This window comes from Anolis carolinensis, chromosome 4 (genome assembly GCF_035594765.1).
Source record: "Anolis carolinensis isolate JA03-04 chromosome 4, rAnoCar3.1.pri, whole genome shotgun sequence".
Taxonomy (NCBI): domain Eukaryota; kingdom Metazoa; phylum Chordata; class Lepidosauria; order Squamata; family Dactyloidae; genus Anolis; species Anolis carolinensis.
This window is the reverse complement of record NC_085844.1, coordinates 114,769,618-114,784,518: the sequence shown is the minus strand read 5'-3', so window position 1 is coordinate 114,784,518 and position 14,901 is coordinate 114,769,618. Positions and strand designations below refer to the sequence as shown.

The 14,901-nt window shown below is 35.3% G+C and overlaps 1 protein-coding gene across 4 annotated transcripts in view; it reads right to left on the bottom strand.

The window, feature by feature from the left end:
• relch (RAB11 binding and LisH domain, coiled-coil and HEAT repeat containing) overlaps nucleotides 1–14,901 on the bottom strand; it is a 75,698-nt gene that overhangs the window by 13,449 nt on the left and 47,348 nt on the right. For all 4 annotated transcript variants that reach the window (XM_062977647.1, XM_062977646.1, XM_062977648.1 and 1 more), the window contains 9 exons: nucleotides 14,743–14,883; nucleotides 13,826–13,990; nucleotides 12,614–12,761; nucleotides 11,557–11,713; nucleotides 9,945–10,068; nucleotides 5,331–5,379; nucleotides 4,921–5,000; nucleotides 4,138–4,244; nucleotides 3,150–3,249 (listed from right to left, as the gene is read on the bottom strand). In XM_062977647.1, coding sequence (XP_062833717.1) covers nucleotides 3,150–3,249; nucleotides 4,138–4,244; nucleotides 4,921–5,000; nucleotides 5,331–5,379; nucleotides 9,945–10,068; nucleotides 11,557–11,713; nucleotides 12,614–12,761; nucleotides 13,826–13,990; nucleotides 14,743–14,883 — 1,071 coding nt within the window. The remainder of the gene's footprint in view (nucleotides 1–3,149; nucleotides 3,250–4,137; nucleotides 4,245–4,920; nucleotides 5,001–5,330; nucleotides 5,380–9,944; nucleotides 10,069–11,556; nucleotides 11,714–12,613; nucleotides 12,762–13,825; nucleotides 13,991–14,742; nucleotides 14,884–14,901) is intronic.

Below are 14,901 nucleotides of genomic sequence, written 5' to 3'. Positions count from 1 at the left end.
AATTTTTTTAGTCAATGTTTTCAATATATTACAATGTTTTGGTGCCAAATTCATAAATACAGTAATTACTACATTACATTACTGTGCTTTGGGCTGCTTTTTCTGTCAATTTGTTGTAAAAAATGATGTTTTTGGTGCTTAATTTGTAAAATCATAATGTAAGTTGATGTTTAATAGGCTTTTCCTTAATCCTTCCTTATTATCCAACATTTTCGCTTATCCAACATTCTGCTGGCCCGTTTATGTTGGATAAGTGAGACTCTACTGTACTGCACTCTGGGGCTGGAACTGAGTTGCACTGAGTGGAATTTTATTGAGCCACCTCTGTTGAAAATAAATTCTTGTAAGACCATCACTCATTACAGTGGAAATTGATGTGAGCATTTTAAATTTGACTTTGTAACTTTGACTTGTAATTGATTTTAAATGCACTTTTATAAAAAATAATAATCAAATACACAAGTTTCAAGGATGAGACAGCAAATTTGAGGTGACTCAGTTTGGCATATTAAAGCTATACTTGCTGAATTATTACTGGAATTGTTCTAAGGTTATGTGACAAATATTATCTTTCATGGGGTATCAAAGTAGCGAAGATGCATTAACTTTTAAGCTTTAGGGTTTTTGAAAAACATATAATGACTTTAAATTTCTAAGTAAATATGTCACTCAAGAAAACGCTCCAGATACTTATAACAGAGAATATTTAACACTATCAGAAAATCAAGAAGCTTATTTTCATTCTAAAGTGTAATCTTATTGAAGGAAGGTCACATTGAAAGAAACCCAAAATATTTCTTTGCTTTTCTTTGTTCAAACCTAGAGCGGTTGTCTTTAATTTTGTAAGGTGCTTTTTTTTTTGTTTTATGATATATTCTGATTTTTTAAAAATAAAATAATGAATTTTCAAGACTTCTAACAATTTCTCCATGGTACATGATTCTGAGCAGGTACTCTTGTCTTGTTTAAGAGTGCCAAGCTAGATAATTCTGTCAAGTATTCTTTTGGGAAAATCTAAGCAACTATCAGTCAATGGATTGTTCATCAAAGGGCCTCTGTTGAACTTCTGCCCACCCATTGTTTCAACTGAGGGACTATTTCACAGATCCGAGTTCATATTCCTAATGAACAAAATTTGTGTTCAAACCAGGATCAACATAGAATATTAAAGATGCTTTGCATAGTGCAATATAGCTCACAGCCACATAAAGGCATAAAAGGGGACAGCCAGATTTAAAAACAGCATGATAGTATAGTGGCCCTAGATTGCAACCTATATTTGCTTTTCCTCAATATCATAATCCTTTCTGGATATGCACAAATTAGACAGTGGAAGATGCTTGTATGTTGCCACTATTCAACTATTCTTCAATAAAAAGCTTATACTGTACTTATGATTAAGAGAGGTATATGGTGCATAAAAAATCAATTGTATTATATGGTTTAAGAATAAACTAAAATCTGAACTAGGAAAACAGTCTGTAGGACACAGGCTAATTTTATAATCATTTTCTTTCACTTCCATTTCACCATAAAAGAAAGCTGAATCCAGAAAACAAACTTGCTCATAGAGCAGCTAAGCTACAATGACAAACTGAAGAAGAAAGAAGTAGATTGTCTTTTGTGACATCACTCCCAATTAAGCCATCTAAGACAGAGGGCATTCAGGAAGCCCTATGAGGAGCGGCTTAAAGAGCTGGGCATGTTTAGCCTGCAAAAGAGAAGGCTGAGAGGAGACATGATAGCCATGTACAAATATGTGAGGGGAAGTCATAGGGAGGAGGGAGCAAGATTGTTTTCTGCTGCCCTGGAGACTAGGACGCGGAACAATGGCTTCAAACTACAGGAAAGAAAGGAGATTCCACCTGAACATCAGGAAGAACTTCCTCACTGTGAGAAGGGCTGTTCGGCAGTGGAACTCTCTCCCCTGGACTGTGGTGGAGGCTCCTTCTTTGGAGGCTTTTAAGCAGAGGCTGGATGGCCATATGTCGGGGGTGTTTTGAATGCGATTTCCTGCTTCTTAGCGGGGGGTTGGACTGGATCGCCTATGAGGTCTCTTCCAACTCTACTATTCTATGATTCTATGATTCCATAACTAAAATACATAACTAAAAAATGGTTTTTTATTGACAGAAAATGGAAGGCTGGTTTCTCTATGTTTTCACTGATGTATAGTTGAGGCAAAGATGGTAAATAGAGAGTAGCTGCTAACTCTTTCTTCTGAAGCAATTAATGTTCTGTGTTTCAGCAGCAGAAATAGTAGAAGGACCAAGATAACATGCTGGATTGATGGGTTTCTCCCCTATTTAATTTTCAAATGGATTTTGTTTTTAAATAATAATATAGGCAATTTTGGATTTTATTATTGAGCACAATTTTGCCCTTGTCTATTGACAATGTGCAGTTTACAAGATAGTAACAACACTTATCTGGTTTGGACACTGAGTTCAGCACTGAAATGATTTTTATAGCCAATGGAAGATTTTAAACATGCAGTGTACCAGCCTAATATTCAAGTTAGAAACAGAAGGAAGTATACCTTTGCCAGTTACCATGAAAACATCATGCAAATGGATAAATAAGTGCCGGAAAACTTACAACTATATTGCAACCAAACTATAGAATGTTACTATTTCATTCCCTTATCACAATACATCTCTAAGAAATATTTTAAAATAAAATTGTACATCATTAATGAATATTATTTTTCTTCTCTGGATTTATGAGACAATATAAGGCCCAGGTAACAAATAAAACCATCTTATTTTATAGATGGTTTTATTTGTTACATATGTTGTTTGATTTGTACTGTTGTGAGCCGCTTTGGGTTCCATTTAGGGTTTTCTCCCTAAATATAGGGATATAAATAAATATTTTTAAAATTATTATTATTATTACTATTCATGCAAATGAGAATACAGGCTGGAGTCCCACATTCTAGTAGTGCATTATATTATTCTTTCTTGATCATTTCTGATGGCCAGCATTTCCTGAGTCCACGAGCTGCGAAACCATGTTATAAACCACCTTCAAACAGTATTTAGTTTTCAAAAATATCTCATTTTTGATATACAATAATAGAATACAACTAAGCAAAAAACAAAACTGACCTTCAAACAGAACGTAAATTTTGCGGAATGAGTACATACCTCAAACATTCTAGCAGCTGTACATCGAACAAGTGCTGAAGTATGAACGACTCCATACCATAATACAGTTAGCAGCAATTCATGGTATGCTGGGTTTGCACTAAAAAAAAAAAATCAAGGTTGAATAATAAATAGTAATTTGCTCATTTGACTCCATTTACTGTGCATTCTGGCTTTTCAACTAGCTCTTCAAATGTCACCTTCTCTGGAGCTTTTCGTTAATCTTAGTCATCAGTCTAAACCAAAATGAAATGTAGTTGTACTTTGCTTGCATTTTAGCACTTTCCTTTCTACCATGTATCTCTACCCAACAGTCCAAATTTAATTTCTCACATAAGATGATGTTGTGTTTGCATGCTGAAGGAATTACATATGAATAATCCAGCAGTTTTGCTAGAATGCAAAAATGACTGCAATCCACAGCTGTAGCAATTACTAAATATTTGAAACAGCATATCTAAGAGCAGAATTGCACATTACACTATGTAACAAAATTTGAAAAATTCCTGGTTTGAAAGTGTAATTCCCTGTTTTAATGGTGCGGTACTTACTTTGAAAGTAGTTGTTATACTCTAGAAACTTTGTTTTTGTGGCTGCCACAAACTATGTTGAATTGGGTGAGAATGTATATATTCATTGAAAAACTATAGCAAAATGCGCAGCAGGATGCTTCGCAAACGCAAAGTTATTGCAGTTTTAAACGTTTTCTATGTTTTTATTATAGAACCAATTAGAAAATGACATTTTAATCCAGGAACAAAAATCGTGTTTACATAGTGTTAACCTATGTGCAAATGTTAAGGTACCAACAAGAACAGACTTATTAAATCAACAGAAATATGGAAACAAGTCTTACTGAATCAATGTGTCTATTTACTTGGGACTAAGAACTGGATTTTGATTATTAGATGCTAAATTCTCAAAACAATACTCTGCATGAGAAACATATATCACTTTACCCCAGTTACAATTATATAGGATACTTTACCCCAGTTCCACAAAAGATGCTTTCAGGCTATCAAGGGGAGCATGGGATAATGAAAGCATAGTCATTACATCTTCTAAAAATCCTACCAACAGCTTTCGGTCTTCTTCCTAGAAGGAAGTTTTTAAAAAATTAAGGGTTAGTTTCATAACTTATGTCAAGGGGTAGCAGAAAACCCAGTCCTGGGGTCTTGGTTTACCCCAGTTACAATTATATAGTCATTACATCTTCTAAAATTCTTACCAACAGCTTGCGATCTTCTTGAGGTAAAGTATCTGTTTGGGACATGTACATGATGCTTACTGTTCAGGTCTTTGAGCCCTAAGTTCCAATGAGCTATACTAAATCACCGTTTAGGAGTCAGCAATCAGTCTTACATTAAGCTCAGCAGCCAAATTAATGTCCCGTATAGTCAACTGACCAATCACCTCTAAGTATTCCTTGCCTAAGAAAACACTATGAAAGTCATGGAATCACCATAGGCTAACAGGTGACTTGAAGGGACATATATACAAACATTTTTAAGATAGTTAATTTAATCGTTATACACAATTAATATTGCAGACTATGAATTAAGGCTATGAATGAAGAAAAGCATGAAGCTTCATGCTTGTACCATCTCATGTCATAAGCCTGATGGCTCTGCAAATGCTTAATTTTCACTGCAATTGTTATGCAAGAATTCACCCTCCAATGCAGGCTAAGTGAATCAACAATTCTGCTGTTTTAATTTTTCCTTGAAAACTAAAATAGTCAAGTAGGTTAAAAAAAAGGAAGGAAGCTTACCTGGATATAACATGTAAGTACGCCTGTTGCATAGATAGGAACTGTGGCTTTTGTTAGCACTCCATTTCCTGCTGTAGCATCTGAAATGAAAACATGAACAATTTTCTGTTCCTAATAAAATATTGATACTATATTTTTGTTGATAAAAATAAGCAAGTCTGGGGTGTACACATACACACCTTCTTTTGATTTAATCAGCTATTCCATGAAACACCACAAAATGCATAGGCACTTGCTGTTTTTTTAAGGTAAATCTATTACTATGATTAACAAATGAGTATTTAAAGCATATTTAAGCTGTGCCCATATTTCCATCTACAGAAGTAATACACTTGAAGACAGTTTTTACTCTACTTGATATTTGTTTAAGCCTTGACAAAAATAAAATAGCAAAAAACACTGCTACTCACCTATGTTCTCTTCAGAAAGCCTTAACATTTCCTGGAATTGTGGTTTGACCTAAAAATAAAATATAAACTGAAGACAGTATTTTGTACTTCCTATATATAGGAAAGTGTCAATAAAACATTTTGCACCATATATAAAATAGTGTTTTAAAACTTCTTCAATGCATGTGCACATCACAGTTTACAAGTAATACTGGAAAAGTTGGAATTAAGAATGGAAAATAGCATAGAAACTGTCTTACAAAGGTAATGTTTTCTAGTCACCATAAGTCATAGTAATTTTGAGGAAAAGGTAGGGTATGAATAAGGTTAGTACAGTATATGTTCTTGGTACCACTGAGGCTTGGTTCTAGGACTTTGCGTGTAAGGTGTTAAGGATTGTAAATGATGTCAAATAGAAGCTCATACGTCCACTTATGAACCAAAGTCACCCTGCATGGTAATGATGTGCCACTCAGTTTTGTAGAACAATTAACAGGAACTTTACTGACTTCAAAATGATCAAACAGAGCAATAATATTTACAATAGTCTCTCTGATTGCTAACAGAGAACAGTAGGAATAAATAGTCCTTTTAAAGTCCATAGAATTGCCTCAGTGCCTTAGAAATAACAGAGCCTTTGAAAGCCGGCAGCCATTTTCTCTCCTGACTGTTTCCAGTCAGCATACACACACTCACTCTGAAGTAAAACCTGCTCAAACCGGTTCCTTAGTAGCATGGCAGAGAAATTGGCCAATCAGATTCCTAGCTGTTCGCAGGCTCAGCTTTTTACATGTACTTTTAGAGTTAACCCATCCATAATGGTGTCTTTACAAACCTCAACATAGAGTATGGCTCTATATCAGTGTACTGCTTGGCACACAACAACAAATCAAGGTTTGCTTTTAGGTGTCCCCCCTCCCCCCACACTATTTTTGAGCTGGAGTTGATTAAATTCATGGATGCAAAACCTATGGACAGAGAACGCTGACTGTAATATTATGTAATTTACAGATTAAAAATCAATTGAATAGAACAAGATTGACCTAAGAATTCTCTATACTAAGAAATGGATGGCCGTTTTTAAAATAACCAATCATCTCCTCAAATGGCAAATGGAAAGACTCAGAAGTAAGCAATTCTTATTAAACCCTGAAAAAAGATTTGTTCAAATAAAATCTTTAATTGCTCTGTGTATATAGAATGCAGTTACTTTCTTCATGGTATTTGACATCCTTTTCATAAAAATTGTATCACTGTCCTGTGCTGAATTGTATGGAAATTGAGTTGCTTCCTCCATAATGCAACACAACTCATATCCAATCTATATATATAAAAGAGTGATGGCATCACGGCAATTCACAAAACAACAAAAGTACAGGCCCCCCAACCTCAAAATTTGACAACACAACCCATCATCCACGCCTCAAGGTTGATACAACAAAAAGAAAAGAAAAATAAAGTCCTAATTAGAGGGAGAGCAATAATTTTTTTTATCCAATTGCTGCCAGTTTAGAGGGCTAATCTCTGCCCACTTGGTTGCCTAGCAACCAAGGGACAGCCTGGTTTCAGTTAGGGGACAGTCAGATTTAGGCCTCACTTAGACTTCTTCCACAGATTATCTAATTTGCACTGGATTATATGGCAGTGTAGACCCAAGGCCCTTCCACACAGCTATATAACCCATTTATAATCTTATATTATCTGCTTTGCACTGGATTATCTTGACTCCACACTACCATATAATCCACTTCAGTGTGCATTTTATACAGCTGTGAAGAAGGGGCCTCAGATAATCCAGTTCTGAGCAGATAATATAAGATTAGAAATATACAGTAGAGTCTTACTTATCCAACGTAAACAGGCCGGCAGGATAAGTGAATATGTTGGATAATAAGAAGGGATTCAGGAAAAGCCAATTAAACATCAAATTAGTTAATCGTTATACAAATTAAGCACCAAAACATCATATTATACAACAAATTTGACAGAAAAAGTAGTTCCATGCGCAGTAATGCTATGTAGTATTTACAGTAGAGTCTCACTTATCCAACACTCGCTTATCCAACGTTCTGGATTATCCAACGCATTTTTGTAGTCAATGCTTTCAATATATCGTGATATTTTGGTGCTAAATTCATAAATACAGTAATTACTATATAGCATTACTGTGTACTGAACTACTTTTTCTGACAAATTTGTTGTCTAACATGATGTTTTGGTGCTTAATTTGTAAAATCATAACTTAATTTGATGTTTAATAGGGTTATCCTTAATTCCTCATTATCCAACATATTCGCTTATCCAACATATTCGCTTATCCAACGTTCTGCCGGCCCTCTACTCTACTGAGACTCTACTGTATTTACAAATTTACCACTAAAATATCACAATGAATTTAAAACACTGACTACAAAAGCATTGATTATGAAAAGGCAGACTGCGTTGGATAATCCAGAACATTGTATAAGCGAATGTTGGATAAGTGAGATTCTTCTTTAATATGAAATAATTACTGGGATAGAATAATGCAGAACAATATAATCTCTAAAACCAGGACAGTAAATAAACAGGGGATTTCCACACAGGAAACAATCAGGGCCAGCTAACACCTCCCAACAAAGTATTCCCATCATCAAAGTCTGGCAAATCCTGTTTTCTCAGGGCCACAGACAGTAGAAGCACATAAAATATTGCAAACAACATCACTCTGAAAACAAGGGTATTCCAGACAGGAAACAATCAGGGCCAGCTAACACCTCCCAACAAAGTATTCCCATCATCAAAGTCTGGAAAATCCTCTGCTTTCTCAGGGCCACAGACAGTAGAAGCACATAAAATATCGCAAACAACACCACTCTGAAAACAAGGGAATTCCAGACAGGAAACAATCAGGGCCAGCTAACACCTCCCAACAAAAAATTCACTCAGGGAGGAAACAGCCAGGCTTTAAAGCTGCAAGACCATTACATCCTAATCATTTTTCCTAATTGCAGCATTCATACTTGCCTCCAACAAACAAAAAAAACCAATCAGAAATATTGTATATTCACAACCTTTAGGAAATAATATCCCCTGATGGCGCAGCGTGTTAAAGCGCTGAGCTGCTGAACTTCTGGACTGAAAGGCCACAGGTTTGAATTGGGGGAGCGGAGAGAGCCCCCACTGTTAGCTCCAGCTTCTGCAAACCCAGAAGTTCGAAAACATGCAAATGTGAGTGCATCAATAGGTACTGCTCCAGCGGGAAGGTAACGCCGCTCAATGTAGCCATCCCACATGACCTTGGAGGAGTCTATGGACAACGCCGGCTCTTCGGCTTAGAAATGGAGATGAGCACCAACCTCCAGAGTAAGACACGACTGGACTTAATGTCTGGGGAAAACCTTTACCCTTTACCTTAACTACCACCAATTCCTCAATACTTTATTTCCCATACCACCATACTTCGCCACAGCAACGCGTGGCTGGGCACAGCTAGTTATTTATAAAAGTCCAATAGGTTTCTAGGCTCTTTTCTATTTCAGAACTCCCAATTTCAGGACACAGGGGAAAATCAGTACCTAATAAAAAAAGCTAACAGTTACATGTGAAATTATGGGATTTAAGAAAAGAACTGTTTTAAAACTTGTGCTTGGCCACACTGCACTCTTGGTCTAGACTTATAGCATGGTTCAATGAAACTATGGGTATGCATTCCACTTATAAAGCTAGAAAGAAAGGCTGGGGCTCTTTCCTTTTTGCAGATGGTGAATAAGAATGGATATAATGGGAGAAATCCCTATTGTCTTTAGGGATGAACCATTCATTATGTGCCTTACTAAACTAAACTACAAAGGGCAACATTAGAACCATTGATGCCTAAGCTTCAATTAGTGTGTATTAGAGTTGGGATACTCCTTAGTTTCTAGTACTTCTTAAGCTACATTTTAACTATGCATTTTGACCGACTCCCTAGGTCTAAGATTAAAATCCATTTGGCTGACTGTCATTTCATTCAGAGGAAATAGGAAATAAATAAACGTGACACTGTATCCCTCCTGAAGTGATGATCCTTTGTAACAGTATTAGATAATATTGTTTAGTAAGAATAAACAATTTCAGTTATGGTATTTTCTCAGCTGTCACTATTCATAACAAAATTGTTGTGACAGATTCAAGCGTTCAAGTATGTAACTTTAAAGTTGCAATAAAATATCAGATTTTAATAAATAAAGTAAAGACATGGGAATTTACTAGCCTAATCAGACTGAGGAGGAATATTATGGAAATGACTTATCCAAATTCTTCACCAGAGATGGTAGATTCTATTTATTTAGTGGCAGGGTGGGCTATGGTCCCTTGGCATACATCTTCAGATTTGAGCAGGAAATATAAACATGCACCTATACATAGCTTACAAGCCAAATGGGAAAAGGTCCTAAACAGTTAAAATAAGTAAAATAGTAAGGTAACGAAAAATCAGTTTACAAAACATACAACTATGATAAATTTCAGTTTAGCTGCTCGATGCTAGTCTTATTCCTAAAAACCCCCCCAAACAAAATTGTTTGTACATTTTGATCCTAGTCTTCCAATGCCTGGAGAGGCAGAGCCAGAAAAATGTTTGACTATCCTATTTACATATATAAATAGTTTTACCTTTGTATTTGTGAAAATTTTTCCAAATGTTCTGCAAAGTCTCCAGAAAAACCTTGAGAATTCATGTACGCAGGCTGTTGAGGCTACATTGATTTTGCTAACTATTTCTATGAGCTGTGGCAACCTGAAAAATCAAATTTTGAATTAAAGTTAAGTCACTCTTCATTTAGCCATTTGCCTGAATACCCTAATATTTTATTTTGGGTCATTTGGTACAGTACCTTACTTTGGATAACAGGATACATATACAGTGATACCTTGACTTATGAGTTTAATTAATTCTGTGACTGCACTCTTAACTCAAATTGTTTTTATGTATCAATTTTCTCCATTGAAATTAATTAAAATGCTATTAATTTGTTCAAGCCCCCCCCAAACCATACCAAATTTTTGTTATGTGTTTTTAAATAAGAAAAATCTACTTTATAAACAACAAATAATGTATAAAAAGAATACAAAATAAAAGAATGTAAAGAAATATACTGAATTTAAGTGTAGCATATATATTTTCCTTTCAGACTTCACTTAATCTTCTTCTTCTCTGTCATCTCACAGTAGCTGATAATTTGAATCTCAGCTCATGTGTCAAAGCAAAAAATTGAACGAGCGACGACTTGTTTCTCAAAAAACTCACAAGTTGGTTCTGTTGTGCCTCCACAGGGACCTCCTCTATTTTCTTCCCTAGTTAGGAAGTTTTAGCCTGTATTGTTAATAGCTGTTGTAGAAGGGATCCAAAGTTAGCCCCTTCCCTTTAAGACATCCCTTCCCCAGGCCCTTTAAGAATCCTCCCCAGGGCTGGAGAGAAGCACAATTAACAAGCTGAGCATTGGACTTTTATTATTAAAACACAGATGAACGAAGAACAAGAAGAAGGAACACAAAGCACAGTTAAGTAGACAGAAGCAAGATTTCTATGTTTCTTTCAAAGACTCAAATAGTTAGTCCTTGGAGGAGAGAGGATTTAAACCTTGTATTTTATTACATTCTTGTTTACCGTTCATTTGTGCATTTCCCAATCTTTTCTCTACAAAATCAAGGCATCTCCCACATAAACAGCTCAATGAGGGTAGAACAAATTCACTTGTAAGTCAAGGTTTCACTGTATTTAATAGACCTAAACAAGTCCTGGATTTGGTAATAGTTTTTACTTAATGGTGACTATTACACCATGGCTGTGGCGCAGGCTGGAGAGCAGCTGCAATGAATCACTCTGACCAGGAGGTCATGAGTTCGAGGCCCGCTCGGAGCCTATGTTTGTTTGTCTTTGTTCTATGTTAAAAGGCATTGAATGTTTGCCTATATGTGTAATGTGATCCGCCCTGAGTCCCCTTCGGGGTGAGAAGGGCGGAATATAAATACTGTAAATAAATAAATAAATAAATAAATAAATAAATAAATAAATAAAGAGTTTTGGGAGCTTGCCAAACAGCATTCATTGTAAGTTATTATACTTAGAATTCTTAAAACGGCAAAGAATATGCTTTTAATATACCACATTACAGATTTTTTTTCCAACAAAGCAATTAAAGTGATTACAGGAAGACATTTTCTTTGTGTAGAGATTCAAAGGAATTAATTTATCAAGTGGAACAATAAAAAAACAACAACTCACAGTTGATTGACGACCCATAGCAAGGTATCCCAGCCTGTGGTGCCCTCATGCTCCAACTGGTAATCATACAGATGCAACAACACAGCCAGCTGCTCACGGCTTCCAATTATTGTGGCCACATCTTGAAGAGGTGATACAGGCCTTGGAAATCTTGTCACTAGCAGCAAACAGCAACAACCATGATCTAAACCAATAACCGTCATTTTGGTCTAATTCAATACAGTTTAAAAAGAGAAACCATTGATGTAAGTTCCTGTAAGAACTTCAATCTAAAAAGTAACCAGAAAAGCTAAAAGAGAGATTATTTGCAGTAGGCTTACTGGAAGGTCGAAGATTTGTAGATTTACTCTCAAAAACTGCAACAGGACTAAAATGGTCTAATGCTGTTTCTAAACCTCAGTAATGATTTTACACACACACAAACTCATATTTTACCTTCAAAATGAAATTACCATGACATGCTGTACAGGAATTTGCCTATGAAGAAGAGTGATTTGGAGCAAAGAGCAGTTTGAAGCAGTTTCTCCTAAACTCATCAAACACTCACCTCAAGTGTATATCTTGTTAAGCTTCTAACTTTCTAAAGCTTTCTGGACAACTAAGAATATTGCATGCTACCTTTTGTGGATTATTACAAAAATGCATGCGAGATCATTGTAAGGCCTGAACTTATGTCTTAGTATGTAGAGACAGACATTACAACTACTTGCTGTCAGATGAAGGGGACTGATTGTGTGCTTCTGTGTAGATTTTGCAGAAGATAGTGAAGAGAGAACAGAAAACATTTAGGCGAAAAATATGAGCAGCAAATGCATCTCTCATACGGATACAACTCAATTAATAGTTAATACAACTAAGATGTGGAATCTGCAGTGGGAATGCTGGGAATAAATTTAAAAAAGAATGCTTACATCAGTAGTCTCAATACTACACAGAAAGCAAAACAGCTGAATTGTCTTCAACTGCATTCAACTGTCTCTATTTAATTCTGAAAAATATATCTGAATAATATTTACTCTTTTAAATAAAGCTTCATCGACAAGAAATAAGTAGATACCTTCAATTGGTGGAACTTCACCCTGTAACTTTGCTTTGTTTGTGAATGGTGCATCTTGAAGTACCAGTGCAAAAAGTGAAGGAATCAAGGACTGCAGAGCAGAAAGATACATATGCAATTTGTGTTCATCTAGTCCATGTTCACCTTCCTGAAAGACAAATACAAAGTCAAGCCAAAATCTTGATCTTTCCTTATCAACATATATGTCTATTCAAAATATATCTCTCTATACAGATCACTATGATAACGAGGCTCTGAAATACATTTTTCAGTTTGTCTTTTAGAACCATCACGTGAAAGATCAGAAAGGTGAACGCAGAAAGACATTTGTTACATTTATAGCCTCCCACCACAATGAATATGAATCACAAGGATTTTAAGGCAGCCTCCCATTCAGACACGATCAAGACTCAAATTCTTCAGCTTCAGCAAGGCTGTTGCAAGGTGTCCACTGGTACTTCCATTAATTTTATAGTATCAACTCCTCCCCCATTCTACAACTAGCTACTAATTTTAAAACAATATAAAGTTTGTAAGTTACCAAACTTGATATTTAAATTATAAGAACTTGAAAGAGAAGATGACTTAGAAATATGCCATATATGTAAATCTTTTCTTGTTCGACAAGTTCCTATATTATGAGATATGAAAACTTTCCCACAGTTCTAAAATGCCAGTGGCCTGTACACCCAGGAAGAATTAATATGATTCCATATTTTCTATACAAGTAACAAAAAACAATGTTCATTTGACAGTAACCTAATGATCAAGGTCTAATTTAATTTAGAAGCTTTCAGAATTCTTCTTTTAAGATGTAGAGTATTTTAGGTTTCTAAGGAACTGGAAACTTAAAATACTTCCACCAGTATGAAATAACACTGTAGTTAGGCACAGAAGTGACTGTATGGCAACATATCAAAATAAGATAAATATATATTATGCGCAGTGGCATATGCACTAGTTTACATTATTGTAATGGTTGTTATTGTCATCATCATCAATTTATATAGCAACATGGCACTTTACATATTCTTCTGATATGCAGGCCCAAGATACATCATATGATATGAAATACAGGTCCAAGATAATAGCTCTGCATGTTAACAATTCTCATAAATGTTATTAAAAAATCAATACAATAACCTCATTTACAAGCAAAGTGTCCTTGTGTATTCCAGATACACCAACACCTGTTTACTTTGAGATACTCACCCTGAGTAGTTTTTCAATTTTATTAAGCAATGTAGGTATAAGATGCAACTGCAAATTTCCTAGTTCTGTAGTCCAGGCAGCATAGGCAGGTAAAAACACCTGGTGAGTTGCACCAACAACTCGTTCTGAAGGATCACCCAAAGCTGAAAGTAGTAGTTCAAAACCCTGGTGATACAGAAAGGGACAATTTAAGAGTGAAATATTTACGTAGGTTAAGTATTCTAGGATCTCCACCCCACTGTAAGAAAATTTGGTGTGAATCTGATGAAACAGATTTAACACTATCTGCCATAAAATCTGGAGCTCGGAAAAGCAAAGGATGAAGAAACTGCATTAGAAGAAGCTTCATATTTTGCTATAATGTTTTTGTGATAAAGGACAATATGATCTGCAGAGCTGTTTTTGAAAAAACTGATATTTAGAAACTCAACATAATTTTCAAGCAATGTGAATTATTACTTCTTTTATGGTAGGAATTGAACTCCTTGTCATGACATGAAGGATTAAGAGTCACTAGGAATATCTTGGTTGGGATTTTCTTGCTTGACAGAAAACTAATGGTTAATATACAGCCATTCTTTAAGCTTCAGGATGTCAGCAAGACAAGTAAGTTAACATCTTTTAAATTTAAGTAAGCATGACCAAAGTTGATTGAACTATAAAAAACTACACAGTTTGTTACACATTTGGATGAGAACTCATTATATTTATTAAAATAGAAGATAATTGTAATAGAAAAACAGATTCTGTTCACTATTTTATGTATTTTCTGTTAGTTAAGAACCTAACATCTCAGAGAATATTCACTTCCCCAACCCTTCTTCCTACACCTTTTATTGAAAAGCCGTCAAGCTATCCTTAGTTCATTCAAAGTCATATGACCTAACATTGATCACATGTATCATCTGATACAATACCTGTTGATACTTGTCTGGATCATCGATATATCCCATGATAATACCAAGGCTTTTGATCACAGCTTCTCGTACCAAATCTGCCTTATCTTCCATAAGCATCTGTTGTAGCATGGAAAGTACCAACGAACTACGAATCTCTTTCTGAAAAAGAAAAAGAAA